A 19926-nucleotide genomic window follows, 5' to 3' on the forward strand; every position below is an offset into this window, starting at 1 on the left:
CATGAAGTTACCACTTAATTTTGGCTTGTTCTTTTAAACAACTGTGCCCTTAATGTTACAGTACCTTGCATGTTAATCACAGTATAATTTGGGGATGGAAGTCCAAACCACAAAACTCTTAATGTTTTCTTTTATTTTAGAAAATCATATTACAGAGCATACAGCTGAAAGTTACATGTTGCAATGGCAGCGAGGACATATATCAAATTACCAGTATCTTCTTCATCTAAACAATCTGGCTGATAGAAGCTGCAACGATCTCTCCCAGTATCCTGTATTTCCCTGGATCATAGCAGACTACTCTAGTTCAGTATTAGGTATGTGTATACAAAAAAGGCATGTTAGTGCATTATGTCCAACCTGCAGTGTCTCAGGGCAGCTTTTACACTGCATAAAGTTAACGTTACATCAGAGTGAACCTGGCATTAGTGATCTTGGAAGTTTTATTGTGCACTTACCCCTCCTCTGAAGTTTAGTGGATAAAATACCTCACCTTTTTCTGTTAAAAACTTCACTCTTCACATCCAGAGTATGCACCAAGCATCTGCTTGGTCACTTTGAAAATTGGCAGTACTGAGCGTTCAAAGACTGTCTGTGACTAATAAATGCAAAGGAACCGGTAAAATTGGTTTTTATGGAACAAGTTGGATTAATTGAAATGTGTAGGATCCGGTTGTTCTTTTATAGTTCTTAGCATAGTAAGTTGAAAGGAAGAGACTAATGGCCTGTGCCAAAATTGGTTACTTGATTAAGGGTCTTAGTGCAGTTTGTGTTGGAAGCTTGTTCTCTTGAGGATTGTGTCCCTCTACAAGGAGGAGAGTAGGGGAATCTATTTCTGTTTTCATCAGCACCCACTGAAACACCTCGATCCAATTGTTTGGTGGTATTTAACTGTAGCCTGACAGAATAGTTAATGAGTAGGAGGAAGACAATACCAGCTGATTTTGTGCCTCAGGTAGCAGGACCTGTGCTAAGTAGGTGATGTCATGTACATGTACTAGTTCTGAATGAAGCAAGAGCTATGAGATTACATCTGCTTGGAAGGAAGATGATGAGTAGCCATTTACAGTAAGACTTTATTCTTTTGCAGTTAGGGAGCAGAAGTTACTGGAGGGGTTCTGCATTGTTTTTTGTTTGTTTTATTGCTGTTTGGGGTGGGGTGGGGTGTCTTCTGGTTTCAAGTATTGATCAGAGTACATTCCCGTCTAGTAGAATGCCTAGAGTCTAACTATATCTTTTTAGATCTGACCAAGCCTGAAACGTTCCGTGACCTTAGCAAACCAATTGGTGCCCTGAATAAGGAAAGGCTGGATAGGCTATTGGTATGTATATCTTGGCTTTTACGTGCTGTGCATTGTGGGCCTTGTACATATTGGCAGTAAAAGGAGCTTTGTCAAGCAGGTTTTGGGAATTACGTAGATACCAAACTATAAACCTTATCAGAAGCAAACTTACCTGTAAACATAGCACATTTCCTTTCAGCTTGATTTCATTGGTACTGATTTAAAAGCATTTGAACCTGTTTCCTTGCTCTTACTGCCATTTCATATGGATATGCTTTAAAATGTTTTACCTCACTTTTAAAATAAAATCCCCAAATCCATTCAACTATTGTGAGTGCGTTTGTATGGCAGGTACTGGGATGCTATAAACATACACGGAAATATAAAACTTCAAGACCAATGGATTTAAATGCATAATGTAAAATACATGTATCAATTATACAAGACAAAGTGGTAGAAAACTTAAGTACTTCCATTTAAGAAAAATGCTGAATCGAGGGAGAGTACTTCAAAGGGAGGAAACCTGGATCCGTAGAGATCAGAGCACCAATCTAAAATTTGCACATGCAGATAATAGTGCACAAACTTTTTCTATTTCTCAAAGTAGGCAGACTTCCTTTACGTAAGCAAACACATAATTACAAGCTTAGAAGATCCTCCCTTTCTTAGCTTTTAATTCTTTGTATAAAAGCATTGTCTTCTATGGTAAGTTAATTATTCTGAAATTTACAGAACATAACCATATTGGTTTAGAACATTCATTAGTTCTTAATGAAGCATAGCAAAAATATTGCCAGACTAACTGCATTATATTGTCAAAAAAGATTAAATATTTCAAAATTGTAAAGCTTCCTGAGGTTGTTGAAGGTAGGAACATGATAAATGTTATGTTTTCAATAACAGTACACAGTTTTCTTTCTAAGATCTGACTGTGTCCTTAAATTGTTAGCTGTCTCATGCCTACAGTAAAAGTAACTTTATTTAGATTATGATAGGTTTTAGGGGTAACACCTAGGTGCTTCAAACAGGAGAGAGTCTTCCAGGTTGAATTAAGTCAGTATGTTCTTCCATACTTATTAAACTTCACATGAAAGACAAAAAGGAAGTATTTGTTTGGACTCCTTTGAAGCTGAGTCGCTGCAGTTACATGTGAAAGTGAGAGAGGAAAAAACCCTGGTAATTCTGGATGATATATATATACACACACACAAATTACATATATGTATATCATATATATATCTCTCTCTCTAATATAACTTAAAACAACTTTTTACTTTCTTGATTTACTGATTATGGTTATTAGAGCTTTTTTTTATTGTTACAAAAAAAAAATAAATAAGGGTGGTCCTAGTCTGTGTCTTAAAAAAATAAAAAGTGTGTATGTGTTTAATATTGAAGGAAAGCAGGAGTGCTGATTTTAAACAGACCTCTCTTTCTTCTTCATATGTTGCAGACACGTTATCAGGAAATGCCAGAGCCCAAGTTCATGTATGGGAGCCATTATTCATCTCCGGGTTATGTTTTGTTTTACCTTGTTAGAGTTGGTAAGACAGCTTTTACATGCTCTCTGAGCAGACCGTTACCTCCAAAGTGGACAAAGTTTGGAGCAAGCTGATGTTTTTTTTTTATTTCTCCTTAGCCCCAGAATACATGCTGTGTCTGCAGAATGGAAAGTTTGATCATGCTGACAGAATGTTCAACAGGTTTGTTTACATTTTGTCTATACCTGAATTGGTTTTGTTTTCAGATATGCATCAAGGGAGTGCAAAGCCTTAAAAAATAGCTTTTTAACAAATGTGTGACTGATACATGTTATCTAGTCTTGCAGAAACATGGAAGAACTGTTTGGATGGCGCAACAGATTTCAAAGAGGTAATTGGATGGAAAATGATTGAAGTCCTTGGTATCTGTGCTAAGCTTTCTGTTCATAGATGTCTCCTGTTGATTTGAGAGTTTTGAGGTGGGGCTGGGGTGTGTTTGGTTGGATTTTTTAGAGGGTTTGTTTGTGGATTGTAGTTGTGTGGGGGGGTTGTTGGGGCTGTTGACTGCAATTTATGAATCCTTTAACGTTTTTAACTTCTTCTTTCTCTGTAATTCCATGATTGCTTGTCTGTGTCTGCTTTTAATTTAATAGAAGTGTTATTGTGAATGTTATTGGAATAAGTGGGAATTACCAGAGTGGAATAGGGCTGAAAAGATGCAATTTTATGCATTGTCTGCTGGAATCTTGTAAGGATTTGGCTGTGTTACAACAGTACATCTGGTGAGGTTAAACTGTAGTTTTATCTTAGTTTTTTGAGCCTTAGAGAAACCATAACTTGTAGAATATGTTGAGAATGATTAACTGTCAGATAGTGGGTGTTAATGCTTCTTTGATAAAGGAGTCTAAAATAGTGATACTTTAAAAAAAATATCTATAGTTAATGGTTAGCTATGGTGGTTCTTAAATAATTGGCTTAACCTCTGAAACTTCTGTTATCATTCTCGTTTTAGTCTAGACTTTTGTCTTGACTCTTACCTGATATCTTAAAAATAAGAAGGTAGCTATGCAATGACAGTTCTGAAGATACTCTTAGATGTTATGGATTTGTATGCCACACATTACGTGTTAAAAATATTTATGCCACTCTGAATTTATCTCAAAGAATTGCCTTGTGGGTACTCAAAAAGCCTAGAAGTAGTTGGAAGGATGTAATGGGAGGAAGTTTCCAGTACTACTTTATTGACAAAGAAGAAAGCCTGGAAAAATTACTACCCAGCTTTAGGACTTGACATACAAACTTCGACGACTTTTAGTTTTTACTGACTGTATTTGACATAAATGATCAAAGCTAGGCTAATCTCAAAATTTCCTTTTTTTTTCTTCTTCCAGTTGATTCCAGAATTTTATGAAAATGATTCTAGTTTTCTAGTAAACAGTTTGAAGTTGGACTTGGGAAAAAGGCAAGGTGGAAAGATAGTTGAAGATGTAGAGCTTCCCCCTTGGGCATCAGGTAATAATAGTCAAACTTCTTGTATTATGAATTAATTCAAGATTATCTAGATTCCTGGGATATGGTGGTGGTTCTCTCAAAAATACCCGTTCTGTTTTCTTAGGAAGGATTTTTTGCTTTAAACCATTGAGATAATTAATAGTCGCATTTAACTTTTGTAGCAAACTCGAGGTTTGGTGTGGGCTGTTGAGGTTGGTTGGGCTTTGTTTTTTGTTTGGTTTCTTTTTCAAGAAGGAAGATGAACAGAGATGGATACCAATACTGAATGGGGTATCTTCTCCTGCAATTAACCTTTCTCTTGCCAGGTCCTGATGACTTTCTGCGGAAGAGTCAAGAAGCTTTAGAAAGTCAGTATGTATCAGAACATCTTCATGAATGGATTGACCTAATATTTGGCTGCAAGCAGAAAGGAAGTGAAGCAGTTGCAGCTCACAATGGTAATTACACACTTTATAGAAATTGCAAAAATAAAAAAAAGGGATGCTTTAATTAGACAGGAATTGTAAATAACAGCATATCTGTGTCTGACTTGTTTTGAGCGTTCAAAACTGCTTTGAATGCTTGGTCCTTAAAGGAAATGCAGTTCTTTGTTACTGGAATCGATGTCTTATCTAGTAAAGTCTATTGCCTTCATCGTAATTTGCATCTTTGAAGATGTACCTAAGATAGTAGGCAAGAAGATTCTATAGCGTTGCTGTTACTTTCTCGCACAGCGTTGTGTGGCAATGTAGTATGGAATTAGTGTCTGCCGATTAAAAGTAGGAATCTGTAGGATCTCCACATGAACATGTATTTAACTTCCCTACACCGTGATTGCAGTGTGAGAATATCCATACAATTTTCCAAACTCCACCTGAGAGAAGTGGCAAGGGAAAGAAGGGGCTAATGGGCTATAACTGTTCAGGAGCAAGAATGAAGGAAGAAATGTGCAAGTGACTAGGTTTGTCCTTATGCACATATATACTACTGCAGTAGTGTATATACTTTTTACTGTACATGTGGAAAGTTTCACTATTTGCAAGCTTATTCAGAGCATGTATGTAGCCATTGTAAATGCTCACAAAAGGGGCTGTTATGTAATTGCTATGATGATGTGTTTAATTTATCTAAATCTAACAGTAATAGCAATTATTAACTTACAGCTAAATATCAAACTGCTGTATTTTGCTACCCAGTAAGGAAATGTCTCCTTGGCAAAGGAACACTAGCACTTTAGATTTTTAGGGTGTTTATTCCAGAACCCCTGATGCTTTTGAAGGATTGCAAGTAACAGACAATATTGAGATACCTTGTTAAGTGCAAACTAGAATAACTTTCAAAAGAGAACCTGCCTACAACAGTGGGGAGGGAAGGAATAAGCAACTCTTCATTTTAGTAGCCCGTGCTTACTACTTCCAGGGTAAGATGATGGGATTTGTTTTGTGGTGGGTTTTTTGTTGTTGGGTTTTTTTTTAATATGCTTACCCACATGTCCTTAAATCATGATTGGCTATATTTTAGGTTTGCAGGGGTTGGCATCCAACCGTACAGTGACCGTAAGTGTCAATTATAATGTGGCAGAGGCTTTGAATATGGTAAATCAGCATTTAAATTACGGCACCTATATTTTTATCTCTCAAATAAGAGCACGTTTTATGCACAACATGCTATTTCTGCTGCAGCATGGATTGTTATTAGCATAACGAGTTGCAGATACTTTAGAAAAGAGAGACAGAATTTATCTGTTTATGAATGAACCTGTGTCAAAAGATAAAGTACATGTTCTTATGCAGAGACCCCAAAGTAGTTCACTGTATAACTGCTATCCTCATAGCAAATTAACAGGTGAATAGGCGGACCTTTATGATCATTCTTTACTACATTTTGTTACCTGTTGAGAAGATAACCAGAGATCCAGTTATGCAACTGTGCTTTTTTTTCCCTTTATTGTGTATATGTGTGGGGAGTTATTTAATGAAGCTTAAATAAGTCTTCATTTATGAAAGGACTGATTTCTTCTGAAACTTTCTTTGAGTTTCTTAGAAATCCTAACTTTTTTTCAGGTAAGAAACCCAGGATTAAAACACAAGATCTCAAACTCTATAGTTTGCTGAAATAGCTTGGTTGCTTAGGTATAACCAAGTTGAGTAAGAATCACAACTTCATCTTGCATAACTACTATAAAAACAAAGAAAATAAGCCTTGTATATCTACATTGTACAAATAAACTTTTTATTTTCTAGTGTTTCACCCATTAACTTATGAAGGAGGAGTGGATTTAAACAGGTAATTAACAGGAATCCACTTTTTTTTGTTTGTTTGTTAAAGCAGTTAGCTAAATTTCTCAGTATCCCTCCAGGTTCTTTGCTGGTTGTAGAAGTGCTCTGTATGTGAATGGTGTAGCTCTTCCATTTTATACTCCCAAATACACAGAGAACCAGCGTCAGGTTTCTCAGTTTCAGCATGCATTGACTGATTGTTATGTGAACACTTTGTCAGTCCGGCTTTTCTGAAATTGCTTTATTTTTTTAATTTATGAGCATATTGTCATCGTACATAAACAAAATAAGGAAGCTGTCATATGACTGTCCATCACATCTGTGGTAAATCAGTTCTGTAAGAATTTGTGATGGCCTATAGTGCAGTAGTAACTGCATGTGCAGGCCCATGCTTTCAGGGGAGAGGACAAGAAAAAAAAATACTTGCCTACTTGGCTTAATTAAATATCTTGTTTTTGTAAAGTATTATGGACCCCAATGAAAAGGTAGCTCTGCTGACACAAATCTTGGAGTTTGGACAGACGCCAAAACAGTTGTTTACAATTCCTCATCCTCGAAGGATAATACCGAAGTTGAAAAGCTTGTCTGGAACATCTAGTCACAGTGTTTCCATAACTGAGTCTCCAGGTAAATGTTTAATAAATAAACTGACAATGTAGCAGATTTGTAATTTTGAGAAGTACTGCATCTTTCTCCCACAGCATCTCATTATACAGCTCTCTTGGCCACTTCTCCTGTAGGCCAACTCAAAATAAATCCATTAACTAACTATTAAAGAAAAATGGGCAAGACCAGTTTCAAATTTGAAAATACAGGTGTTGTCCGATGGTTTGTCTTCTGTTTGAATGGTCTTCTCTGGGACTGTTCAACCTCTGCTTTTGAAGCTGTGGGAGGACTGTCATCCTTGACCTTTCGTGACGCTTCAAAATCAAGCTAATATGATAACACCTTCAATGACTGTATCCCCAGGCATTCTAAATGATGTGAAGATTTGTTCAGTTTTTGAACAGGCATGTCTTTGGAGAGATCCGTTGGCTTGTTGCAAATAAACCCATAGAATTTAAATTAAATGTCCAAATTTGTTTTCTTTTCCAAGACTTGAATGAAAATCTGTATAGAAATTACTTTGTTTTCCCTACATACTGTAGGGACAATGTTGACTGAATAACTTCCTTGCGCAACAGTGCAGTGTGAAGAAATTGTGACATTCCTAACAGAATAATAAAAGCATGTGCTGTATTGTAACAGTAGGTGACTTCCCTGGTACTTTTCCATTTGGAAAGCTCTTGACATCTCAATGGAACACCAGAACATCTTTGCAGAAACATTTTTGGTTTGTTGTTTGGTTTTGGGTTTTTTTCCATTTTGGAAATGTATTCTGTAAAGTCTCCAGTTTAAAAGCTCCAGTTTTGGGAGAAAAATAATATTTTTGACTGTGTAAGATAATGCATCCAGGAAGAAATTTGGAAAAACAATTTGTGATATTGTCACTCCCTGCATTAGCCAAAAATTCTTATTTCTGGAGCTCTGCATGATTTCTGTACTTTCATATTTATGTTTGCAACTTCAGCTACCTCATTGTTTGAAATCTATTTTCTATTTGTGATGAAACTTTATTGTGGCATTTTATTGCAGTTTCTCCAAATGAGGAATCATTTGAAGATTTGACAGAAGAAAGTATAACCCTTGCTTGGAATAATATTGCCAAACTAAAATTAGATGAGCAATATAAAATTCACAAAGAGTAGGTACTATTCTTTTGTTTTTACAGTCAAAATTGCTCAATTTAATTGTGGGGTAGGGGTATCTGCATCTCCATCTGAATGATGTCTTAGGGTTTAAGGTAAATACTTTGTGAGACAGCTCATTGATTTGATTACACAAGATGAGTATATGTCAGCTTGATTATCTTTTGCTTGCTTGTTCGTTTGTTTCTTATACAGATCTAGAGCTAAGTTCATTATCATTTTAGTACCTGAAGCAGATATTGCTTACCCATCTCTAAAACTATGGTAGCAGCAGTTACACAAAGACTTCCATTTATTTATTTATAACCCCAGAAAGACTTAACTACTTAATCTCATTTAATTTGAAAGGTTAACCCACTTAAGTTCAGCTACTGTACACCTTGAGCTGCTGCTGTATGAGCAGTCTGCCAAGTCTCCAGCTATAGGTTTTCTGTTAATCCAGGTACGAAACTATTGTTCTGATGGATTCCTAGGAAGCCATGGGTCAGCAGGGGCACTTCAGGTGAACTTTGAAAGTACCTAACAATGAACAACATCAGCTATATTTTAAAGAACAGATTTTGCTTTGGTGCCATCCCTTGTCCTAGTGGCTGGACTAGTAGGAGGATTTCTTACTACCCTGAGTGCAACTACTTTCTTGGTGACTGTAACCCAATCTAGAAAAGAAGCATTCTGTTGTCCAGAAAACAAGATTATATTTGTAGTGAGAAAGTGCCTCTGTTACCAGATTGTTAGGGTTAGGGAAATCTTGATCCTGAAAGCAGACTTGAATTTCAGCTTCTGATTTTTTTTTTATTTTTTATTTTCCTGAGGACTGCTGAGAAAAATAATAAACAGGTCTGTATAACAGGATTTTAGCTGTGCAGAGTGCTTTGTCCTTCCTAACCAACTCCCTGACATAAGCTATATGTCTGAATTTCTAGACTATAGTGACTTTGCCAGTGTCAAATTTGAGTAGAAAAGACATGCAAGTTCTGATTTCCTGACACTTGAGGTATTCAGTATCTGCTTGTAGGCAGGTTCCTGGCTGGCTTTCTGGTTTTGGTTTGGTTTTTTTTTTTTTTTTTTTGGGGGGGGGGGGGGTTGGTTGTTTGTTGTTTGGGTTTGGGGTTTTTTTTGCCTAATCCCAAATTGGAAAGGTGGACTATGCAACTATTTATCCTCTCACATGGCAATGTCCTTTCTGATGAGGATGAAGTTCATGCAGAACAATATGGGAAACGTGTACTGGCATTTCACATGTTATATGAAGGTATATTATTGTTTCTAGGTATATAAGATACCACTGTGGTGCTTTTAATCTCCTTCAGTGTTTTAGCTCTTAGATCAAATAACAGATTTTACCTGCAGTCAATTTACAGTATGATGGTTAAGTTTCAAAACCTATGAAATCACCTATAAACTTATTTGTATTAAACAGGGCAATTACTGGAATAGCAGTCACTTGCAATGGGTCTTCTGTTTTCACTACATCCCAGGGTAAGTATTACTTCAGAGGTATTTACTAGAACCTGTAGCATAAATGCAGATTACTGTTTTGTGAACAAAACAGCATGAAACTCTGAAATGTAGTTAAGATTGAATCCCATTAATATCTTCACTGAGAGCAAAAAAAAGATAACATTAAATGGGATATTTCTGGAATCACTGAGATCTGTTTTTTTTACAGTCATGAAAGTGGCCCTATCTTGTGCCAAATGCAGGAATTTTGTCTTTGCTTCACGTTCAATTCTTCCTTACTGTTTGAGAGGATTTCAGTATTCATATGTGAAAGCTACTTCTCTTTGGCTTTTGGATTGTCACCTTTGCAAGTCACCTATTATAGAAATTAAGTTAAATATTTCCTGTAATTAAATAGCTGAAGTATATAAATTTGTTAAGTTTCAGATCACTTCGACTCAAGGGTTTCAATGTTATCTCTGTCTAGGCTTGGGAAGGTGGTAATTTCTCCCTTTAGACACCAGAGTTCTTTTAGAGTTTGATAGGCATGGGGCAGTCTGTCTGTAACTGGTACAAAACAGGCCAGTTCCAGGCTCAAATCACAAGCTTTATAAAGAGTTTCTCAAAGACTATGAGAAAGCTATACCTGCTTTTCATAGTAAGATACTTGAATATTCAAACAGGAGCAAAATTACTAGCTTCTATAATATAAACCGGTCATTTTGTCTTCAATTTTGTACATTGACAGATTCAACTTTGAAGATGTTTTCTAAAGAGTCAAAAAAAATCCAGAGAAGTGTGTCCTTTTCAAACATGGTAAGTTGCTGTCAAAATAGAAACAAGATCATTGGGTATCTTCTGAAAGCTACTCGGAGAAATGGTTCTTAGCATGCATCAATGCCTCTTTTCTTCCGCTGCCTACTCAACTGTATTGTGTGTGAATAATTTAGTGGAGTGAACTGATAGTCACTCAGGCCTCCAGGGAGACAAAGCACATTCTGCAAACATGGCAAGGAAGCATTAAATGGTTGCACTTCACTTCTGTGCTAGCTCTGTTCTGAGTTGCCCTGCTCTCCAAGGAAGGGCTTGCAGAAGACAAAGATAGTCTGGCATGTGCAGTGGAGTCTTCCTGAACAACCTTGAACTGCCACTGGGACCAGAATCACAAAGCTTAAATTCCACCCATGTGCTCACATCCAGCATTGCCTTACTGCTCCCAAGTGTTTGAAGGCTGCGAGTCAGCTGGCAGAGGAAAATCAAGCACGGGGTGGAATCTATGCTGGGTGAATTTGAGCCGCCCTTTCTCAATGAGCCATGGTCATGGCAACCTCTAACAACATTTTTCCCTTGCTTCTAAAACAGCAATTGAAAAGAGATTCCGTATTTAATTTTTCTGTGCTTGAACACTGTGGCCTGACCTAGGTCATAGAGATTCACTCCCAATTGTCGTGTTTGGAATCCTTTATTGAGGCAAGATACTAAGATGTAGCAGCCATCTCTGTACCCTCATCTCTAGAGGGAACAAAAAAGGCAAACGTGTCACCCAGACAGAAGCCATAGCATGCTCTAACAGGTACCCAATTAAGTTGCAGGGTCAAGACCCCATGGCCTGCCATGGCACATGCTAGCAGGTGAGTTGAGATACAGTAATTCCTAATGCTTTAGCCAAGCAAAGTTAGGAATGTTGTTTCTTGGCACTGTAAAAAGGAAGCTTTTTGCTGACTCCTAGGCCAAAGGTTATTTTTGCTTGAGGAGGACTTTTTTTTAAAAAAAAAACTCTTCTCTCTGTAGTTTTAGTGCTGATCTGTTGCAGCAATGCAAGAGGCAGTAACCTTTTTACAGTCCAGCAGCTTACTGTTTTTTAGAACAGTCTTAAAACGTGACAAGTAATGATACTAGTAGAGGCAATGGACTGTTTTTTTTTTATTTTGGGTTTGTTGTTTTGTTGGTTTTTTTTTTTTGCTGCTTCCCATGATGGTAATGTAGCTGAGCTGCTGTCTGTAAAGAATATTTCTTGTTGAGAATAGTAGGAATTGGTTACATTTGTTTGGAAGAGTTGAGATGGTAAGTAGCTGTCATGGAGAACAAACATCAAAGGAAACCTTCATTTTTAGTTTCTGTTAGCTGTTTGCATGTAAAATTGGCAGTAGCTTACAAGATGAAGAGCTGACACAATTTCTCCAGAATGAGAAATTGCATACCATGTATGCAAACTTTGAAATACCAGCATTTAAAGAACAGAGATCTGTCAGTTCTGTATGTATTTTTGAACTTCAGTGCTACCTGTATATTTATGAGGGATTAAGTGTTTTTGCTGTACAGTGTCCAACCCATAATGTTTTTCATAGTTAGTGTTCATAAAACACTTTTATGTTGTGTGAATAAAAACGCTGCTTGTTCTCCAGAAGCATGTTAATGTACATCTGTTTGAATTGGGGTAAGAAATCGAGCACTACATTATTTTTATTTATTTTTTCTTGCAGGCTTTGTCATCTTGTCTAATTTTACCAGGAGATACCACTGTCATAAGTTCTTCATGGGACAATCATATGTATGTATTTACTTCCTGTTGACTTTACTGAATTACATCAAGTGCCTTGGTCATTATGTTTATGGGTTCAGATAATGATACAGCAATTCATTGTTAAAATGCAATGTCTATGTTTCTACTTTTTGTTTCAGTAGATTTCTGCTAGAAACTGTAAAAGCAAAGCTACTTTCATCTATTTGGAAAAAAGGGGTTTATTTTCTGAAGACGTAATGCTTTTTTAACCTTTTCCTATTAGCTATTTTTATTCAATTGCATTTGGAAGACAGCAGGACATCTTAATGGGACATGATGATGCAGTCAGTAAGATCTGTTGGCGTGATGGGCGTTTATATTCTGCATCTTGGGATTCCACTGTGAAGGTTTGTATGTGGGGTTGTTATACTTCAATAACTATTTAGTACTTTGTAATGGTCAGCCAGCCAAATGCTTTGGAGTGGATGTACCGTACCTGTTGTACTAGAATAATAACTTAGCTAGTATCATAGTAAGTTTGTTTGTAGAATATCTTCTTCATTTAACTTTATCTCAGTTGTTTCAAAGCTGAAGTGTTATCTTGAAAGAAATTTAATTCATTGTAACTGAACATGGGAGTTTTGGAGGCAGTCTGTATTTGTTGGAGGAACTAGAATGTTCTGAGACCTTGACCGGTGATTCTGTTTGCTGAGTGGAATAGGCTTCTAAAATGTTTAATAGTTTTGTAGCTTATGTTCTTCAGCTAGGTGGACCAGGAACTTGCTAAGCGAAAAAGCATGCCTACAGTTAGGTAGAAAGATAATTTGGAAATAAGGGACAGGAAAGAATTTCCCAAAGCCTTCCTTGTACAGCTTTTTGGTAAGTATATGTTCAGTGCAGTGATATACCTGTACTTGGGTAGGCTTCTGTAAGCTATCTGGAATCAGCATATGTGGTTCTGTTTAGGGTAAATGAGTTCAGGTGCCGTTTATTGTTGCTGTATTCTGCCATGTAGGCAAGGCCCACAGTTAACACAAGCAGCCCTCCTGGGAACGTGAGAATTCAGTACTGAGGAAACTCATCCAGGGTTATATTAATGCTTCCTTGAGCAAACCTAAATATCTGTGTTGTAGGTGTGGCACTGTGTTCCTGGAGAGACCTTGAGCAATAAGAAACACCACTTCGAACTGCTTGCAGAGCTAGAACACGATGTTAGTGTAAGTATGTGGGTAGAGATAGAGTATGTCAGAATATGAAAATGAATTACTTATTAAAATCAAAGTCAACCTGTAGTGCTAAAGCACAAGGATTAGGTTAGGGGGCTAAAGTGGGGGTGTTGTTTTGGGAAGCGTGTGTGTGTAGGGGTGTTTTGTTTCGTTTTGGGGGTTTTTGTCTGATGCGTGCTGCGCCAGTGTCCCCTGCTCCCCTGCTCGAATGGCCTTGTCCTGGGGACTGAAGCAACAGTGGAAACAGAGGTGCCTAATTTGCCTTGCTTGGCTTGTACGTACAAAGTTCCAGCTGGGACAGGAAAGACTGCGGGGCGTGGTGTTTGCTGCTTTGCTTTTGAAATAAGACTAATGTTTTTCAAGTATTTTTATTACTACAACAACTTCTTAATGTTTGCCAATGGCAAGCAAATGGAAAAGAATTCCTCTGAGTTGTTTACCATGCTATAAAACATATCAGTGAATTTCACTATAACTATATATTGTGTGCAGTGAATCATAAATATGTAACTGCACACTTGTTAAGCTTCTAATATCACTCTAGTAGGATATTTAGAATTACTGTGTTTTAAACCTTCATAATAGTTTTAACAGGTCACAACACAGGCAACTACTAAACTACAACACAGTTCTGATAACATTTAGGAACTCTGCCCAAGAGAATTGGAAACAGCTGACAGCTAGGAAGACTTAAAAGTAAAGAATTTTACTCTTAAGGGTAAATTCTTGTATTTAGATGGAGATTAGATGGAGAGTATGGGTATTCAGAGTAGTCGGAAATGTCAATTTGCATTTCTGATTCTGCAAATAAAAAGCATTTTCAAATATCATCAAAGGGAGCTATCTCTTACTTTTTACAGGCAGGATTTTTAATAATTGTACTTAATTAAGGATGTTGCAGAATTAAATGGAAAAGCTTTTTGTAAATAAAATATCATCTCATAGATAATGCCCTTGTTTTGTGTATGTTTAAAACCTGTCTCAAGATGGCTGACATGAAAGAATAGGAAAATCATGGGATGTTTAACTTCTAGGTAAATACAATCAACCTTAATGCTGCAAACACTATACTAGCATCTGGAACCAAAGAGGGTACCATTAGTGTTTGGGATGTTACTACAGCAACAGTGTTGCACCAGTTGCCATGTCATTCTGGGACTGTGTTTGATGCTGCTTTTAGTCCTGGTACGTTGGATTTCAGTTTTTAATACGCATCCTTGGGAGTTCCAAAGGGAATCTTATTCCTGGTGTCATGTAATATACCTTTCTTTTTTAATTGGAATTACTACTTCAAGGGGGATGGTGAGATGTTCTGGATTGGCACACATCTCCTTTATAAAAAAATTATTAATTGTACACAAGGCCATACTAGACTGTAGACCAGTGGTCTAGACTCTTAACCGGTTTTGTTTATCATTGCTTGCTTAGAGACTTAATTTACAGTAAATTATCTATAAATAAGTAGGTCAGGCAGTGTCACATCCAACACGCTGTATCCCAGATTGCTTTGGTAACTATAACTGAATGTCTAAACATGCGCTTTTTTGTTGTTATTGTTTCTTTTGTTTGCTTTTTTCTCTTGTACAGACAGCAGACATCTACTTAGCGCAGGAGAGGACAATTGTTTTAAAGTAATAGATGTACAAACTGGAATGCTTATATCTTCTGTAACTACTGATGAGCCACAGAGGTAATTCTGACACCATTCAGGTTATGAAGCTGTGTGGCCCACTAGTTGACTGTGGAGATGATAGTTGGCTGGTGACAGCAGAATGGAAGGGGCAGTAATACTGGCAACTCTGTTTTATTGAATCACTTTTTAAAGTGCAAAGGCTGACGTTCTAGCATGTTGTGTGCATTATGGTCAAGCTTTCCAAGCTGGGACAAAAACAAACAAGTATCTAAGTAAATCGCCTCATGGGTTTTTTTCCAACAGCAACTGTAACATCCGTAAAAGACTATGGGAACTGTAGCTAACTAGCAGTTCCAGCAGTTGAGCCACTGAAATTTCTAACAAGGATTCTTCTTGAATCGTCTCTGTTAATAATCTTGGTTGGTTTTTTTTTTTTAGTTCCAATGCTTCCTTTTTGTTTTGACAATTTTAAGAAGATTGGCTATCATAATTAGTGTTGGTTTTGGTTTGGAAAAAAAAAAAAAAAATGCAGTTCTTTATCTGTTTACCTGACAAACCGCAGAATGCTAACTCAGTTACTGGAGTAAAAATATAGCAGCCGTACATGGAGTATCCTTGTTGGTTTCTTGTGTGTGCGTATACGTAAATATAGATAGATAGATAGATAGATGCATATATTATTTGTTTTGCTCAGTTATTTCCCTGAAACTCATCTTTGCACTTTAGATGACAGTTTCAGGAACGCGAAGTGACAGAAGTAAAAGTGGTAGTTCATGTGAGCACTCGGGTACTATACACGCGTACAGCTGACTGGGTCCTCTTCTGTTACAGGAATTAGTTTCATCCTTCTGCCAGGGGAAGGTCTGGCTGGGTCTAGGGCAGACAGAGAAGCAAGTTTGGGACACAACCCTCTAAAATAATTTGGCAATAACCTTTCTGGAAAGACTGTTAAAGGGTAGAATTTCTTTCAGTTTTGTACCTCCATTTTCAATTCTTTTTGGCCTAGTCAGTTTGGAAGTGTTGGACTCATTATACAAAAGCTTGAAGTGAACTAATTACAGACTTATTTGCAGGTGCTTCAAATGGGATGGAAATACCATCTTATCGGGAGGTCAATCCGGTGAATTATTGATTTGGGACCTTCTTGGAGGAAAAGTTACTGAAAGAATCAAAGGACATACAGGTATGCCTGAGCTATTCCTATTCTCAAATTGGATGGAAGATTCCTGTTTTCCAGCCCTGCTAGTACTGAAAAGTTTGAGAGTCATCTGCTCAGTCAGTGGGCAGTTCTTCATGATGATAGCGTTATCTGGAACACCAGAACTAAAAGTAGGTCCACATGAACCTAACAGTGAAGGAATATTGCTGTTTACAAGACTGACCAAAGGTAAATGACTTGGCATTTTTCTAATTCACACAATATCACAGAAGTCACCGTTTTTCTACCTCATAACCCTAATAAAGTGTAGTACAGGCTGCATCGTATACTTCGTTAGTCTATCCAGACTGTAAGTCTAACAACAAATTAAGTGAAGTTCGCTAGATAAATTGGTTTGGATGGGGATTTATAGCCTTCTTAAAGGTATCTGTACAGTCTCCAGTACATTAGCAATCAGGATGTGTGAAGGAAAAAAAACCTCAAGTTTTATTCAGCTTCGGTTTTATGGCTGCCTTCCTGAATGGTTATTTCAAACTTCCCTACTATGAGCTTGTACTCTGGAACTCGATGTGTGTAGAGATCGTTCTGTACCTAGGGGAAGCTTTAGAAGTGAGCTTCTAAGCATATGCTGGAAGATGTGAATACACTTTTAATACGAGAAGTCCAAATGGCGGAGTGAAAATCTCACTTTCTGAAGAAACCTCCTCCCCTTATCCCTATGAATCCTTTTGCCAGTGTGCCGTTCTGCATTCTACACGGCAATTGACATTGTCCCTCAAGTACCCCAGGGCAGCTGAGGCAATGTAGGGTGAGATTGTTAGTGTGAATATAAGCAGCCAGTTGGAAGCCTACTAAAACTGTTCTTAGTATATGTGGTGTTGATGTAATCCAAACTAACGATCATACGATCCTAAACGCTCTTAAAAAGATCTGTTCCATCCTCTCAACTACCACTTTTATTTGCATTTGGGTTTACTTTTTTGTTTGGTTTTGGGGTTTTTTTTCCTCAGGTGCTGTAATGTCCATGTGGATGAATGAACAGTGCAACAGTGTTATTACAGGAGGGGAAGACAAACAAATCATGTTCTGGAAACTGCAATACTAAGTGCCTTTCCCTCCAGACATTTAAATGAACTCTTTATTTTAAACCAAATCTTTTAAAGGAACTTAACTCTGTGCAATGATGGCTGCTGAAGTTCAACCAGATAGGAAGCTTTGTTCAGCTATGACTTTCTATGTCATGGTAACTTCACTGAGAGCTCTTAACTTCCATAGTGTATGCATTTGTTTTTCATCAACTATTGTACTGAAAATGCTTGTCTAAAATGGTATCTGAGATGAAATTAAAGACCTATTTTTCATAATTAAAGAGGTCTTTGCAGTCATTGTTTAATTTACATAGAATGAATCACACCTTGCTGTTTGAACAGATTTCAAAGAGGAAACACTCGCAATAACTTAAGTCTTTAAGAATGCTTGCAGCTTAGTGCCATGTCTCATGACATAATGTATGTACCTCTTGTGTAGGCAACCTTTCTTCCTAGTGACGATGCATACAGTGGTAAATACTACTTCAAACACTCAAGGAGGTGCCGTCCTGAGCAGTGGTCAGTCTAGTCTACTATCTCGTCTAAAGGTGGCTATTTGCAAAGGCATAGAGAATAAGAACATACTCTGTATTGTTTTTTCCTGTTGAGAAACAGTATTAATATATTAGCCTGAAAGGAAGTGATCCTCTTAACAGAGAACACATGTAATGTGTTGATATCAGTCTTCCCCTAATAATGGACCTGAAATTAGTTTTAGGATCTGCTGTTACTGCCTTTTATCACTTATGGTGCTGTCCTTCTCTAAATATTTAATCTTAAGCATTGTCCTGTTCTGTTTGGTGTTCTCAACTTCTTTCAACTCATACAATCTTTGAGATGGAATTTAAATAGAGCCTTTAAACAGAGCTACAGCTCCTGTGTTTATCCAGTCCCTTCTTGTCTTAACCCAGTGACGAAGCAGTGTTGTACTAGGCTTACACTCTGTAGGACTTAAGATATGATTTCCTGCAATAAGCTGTTCTGAAACTAGACTTGAAATAGTCTTTAAGTGGCTTATTACAGCAACAAGTAGTTGTGATGTTGCCCCAGTATGACCCAAGATCAATATTTATTTCTCTGATGGTATTCTTTACTGCTGGTATTAAGGTGGCCTGTCAATGTGTCCAGTCCAAGCATTCTTCTAAACTATGTTCAGCTGGCCCTTTGTCTATAGATATCCTGCCTTGGTTTTGATACCAAAACACCTGTTTCAGGGCACAGGTGTTTCTCTGGCATTGTAAAACAATTGTTTTATGGTTAGGTGCTGTTTTTTCAGTCTCCCAATTTTTTTTTTATTATGCTGGAGTTTGAACTTACCTTTCAGTAAGGTAGTAGCATGATGTCAAAGCAAACTGGTATTTCAGCTGCTTTACTCACTTGGCTTAGCAAATAACTGAATCTTTATGTAATCAATGAGTATGTGTGGTGAAGGCACATGTGACAAAGTATTAAGCCATATCATCTGTGCCTGCTGTTACCAGTCTTGCTGCAGAATATTTAGCATGAGCCCTGATCCTTCACCTTTCATTGTATTTATATTTCCCAAATAAATCTCTGTGTAGGCAAAGAAGAGATAGAAAATCACATTCTATGCTTGCCTGGAAATGTCTTGGGTCATTTCTGGATTGTGTTAAAAGCTTTTTATGTGGTGTTTCAAGCGTGCCTGTCATATTGCTTGTTTACCTCCACCCTATTGTATTTTGTCCCTGGCCCCCAAGGCTTTGGTTTTCTGCATTACAGTACAAGCCTGGGTTTAAGAGGTGCACTGTAACTCCTTTTTCCTTTCAGCACATCCTATTTTTGTATTCTGTACCTGCTAATGTGCAATTTTGCAACTCAAGTTATATGCCAGCGTGCTTGAAAACCACAAAAGAACTACCTGAGCAACAATATGCTATGCACCTTCACACTTGTTTCCTTGATGCTGCCTTACCCCAATTTTGGGCACACTAGACTCTTTTGTCATTAGGGGGCCTCCCACTCATGTCAACCAGAGGAAAAATGACTCTGAAGTTTGTGACATCTGAAATTTCTCTGCCTCAGAGAAAAGATACCCTTTACTTTTAGTTAAATATGGATACATACCACACATAGCTCTTCAAGTGCAGCTGAGGTTTGTTTTCTGCTGTAAAGCGCACTCATGAAACAGAATGCTCAGTCAGCTAAGGCTGCTTTGGGTGATGAAGCAGCTTTTTAAGGGAGGGAAGGAGGGGAATCAAGTTACAACCTAGTAACAGGGTTATCATCAGTATCTTTGGGGTTTTTTTTTGATCAGATGCGTGCAAGGAATTACATATTGACTGATACATTCTTGCAGCTTAACTCCAAGTTTATTGGTGTACGTACATTTAACTATACCTTACTCTTCTGTCCAAGCTTGTTCCTGCATGGAAAGGAGAGGGTTTGGATCAGTTCTTTCACTTTGGTTGCTGTATGGCAGAGCTGGAGGTATACTAAGTACTTCTACTGAAGTTCTACCCCTCCTATTTCCAAGGGATGGCCCCTGTTGTTACAGCTACCTGGTTGATAACTAGAAGTGTATTCTTCCTCTGGGGGTATATTCCTCCAACCTGGTTTTGTCTCTACCTATTTATG

General features: G+C 37.5%; 1 protein-coding gene across 2 annotated transcripts in view; it reads left to right on the top strand.

The window, feature by feature from the left end:
- The window catches only part of NSMAF (neutral sphingomyelinase activation associated factor), a 39654-nt gene extending 22042 nt beyond the window's left edge, over window positions 1-17612 (top strand). Inside the window, exons 13-31 of one of the 2 annotated variants that reach the window (XM_055704692.1) lie at window positions 141-317; window positions 1243-1322; window positions 2737-2827; window positions 2923-2986; window positions 3104-3155; window positions 4156-4276; window positions 4582-4713; window positions 6499-6541; window positions 6998-7161; window positions 8170-8278; window positions 9703-9761; window positions 10471-10538; window positions 12206-12273; window positions 12509-12632; window positions 13359-13442; window positions 14486-14636; window positions 15039-15141; window positions 16158-16267; window positions 17254-17612. In XM_055704692.1, coding sequence (XP_055560667.1) covers window positions 141-317; window positions 1243-1322; window positions 2737-2827; window positions 2923-2986; window positions 3104-3155; window positions 4156-4276; window positions 4582-4713; window positions 6499-6541; window positions 6998-7161; window positions 8170-8278; window positions 9703-9761; window positions 10471-10538; window positions 12206-12273; window positions 12509-12632; window positions 13359-13442; window positions 14486-14636; window positions 15039-15141; window positions 16158-16267; window positions 17254-17348 — 1895 coding nt within the window. In that variant the 3' untranslated portion in view covers window positions 17349-17612. Of the gene's footprint in view, window positions 1-140; window positions 318-1242; window positions 1323-2736; window positions 2828-2922; window positions 2987-3103; window positions 3156-4155; window positions 4277-4581; window positions 4714-6498; window positions 6542-6997; window positions 7162-8169; window positions 8279-9702; window positions 9762-10470; window positions 10539-12205; window positions 12274-12508; window positions 12633-13358; window positions 13443-14485; window positions 14637-15038; window positions 15142-16157; window positions 16268-17253 lie in introns of those variants that run through there. The other variant, XR_008731333.1, reaches the window with a different exon arrangement.
- The last annotated feature ends 2314 nt before the right edge of the window (window positions 17613-19926 follow it).

The sequence above is a fragment of the Falco cherrug genome, chromosome 3 (genome assembly GCF_023634085.1).
Source record: "Falco cherrug isolate bFalChe1 chromosome 3, bFalChe1.pri, whole genome shotgun sequence".
Lineage (NCBI taxonomy): Eukaryota > Metazoa > Chordata > Aves > Falconiformes > Falconidae > Falco > Falco cherrug.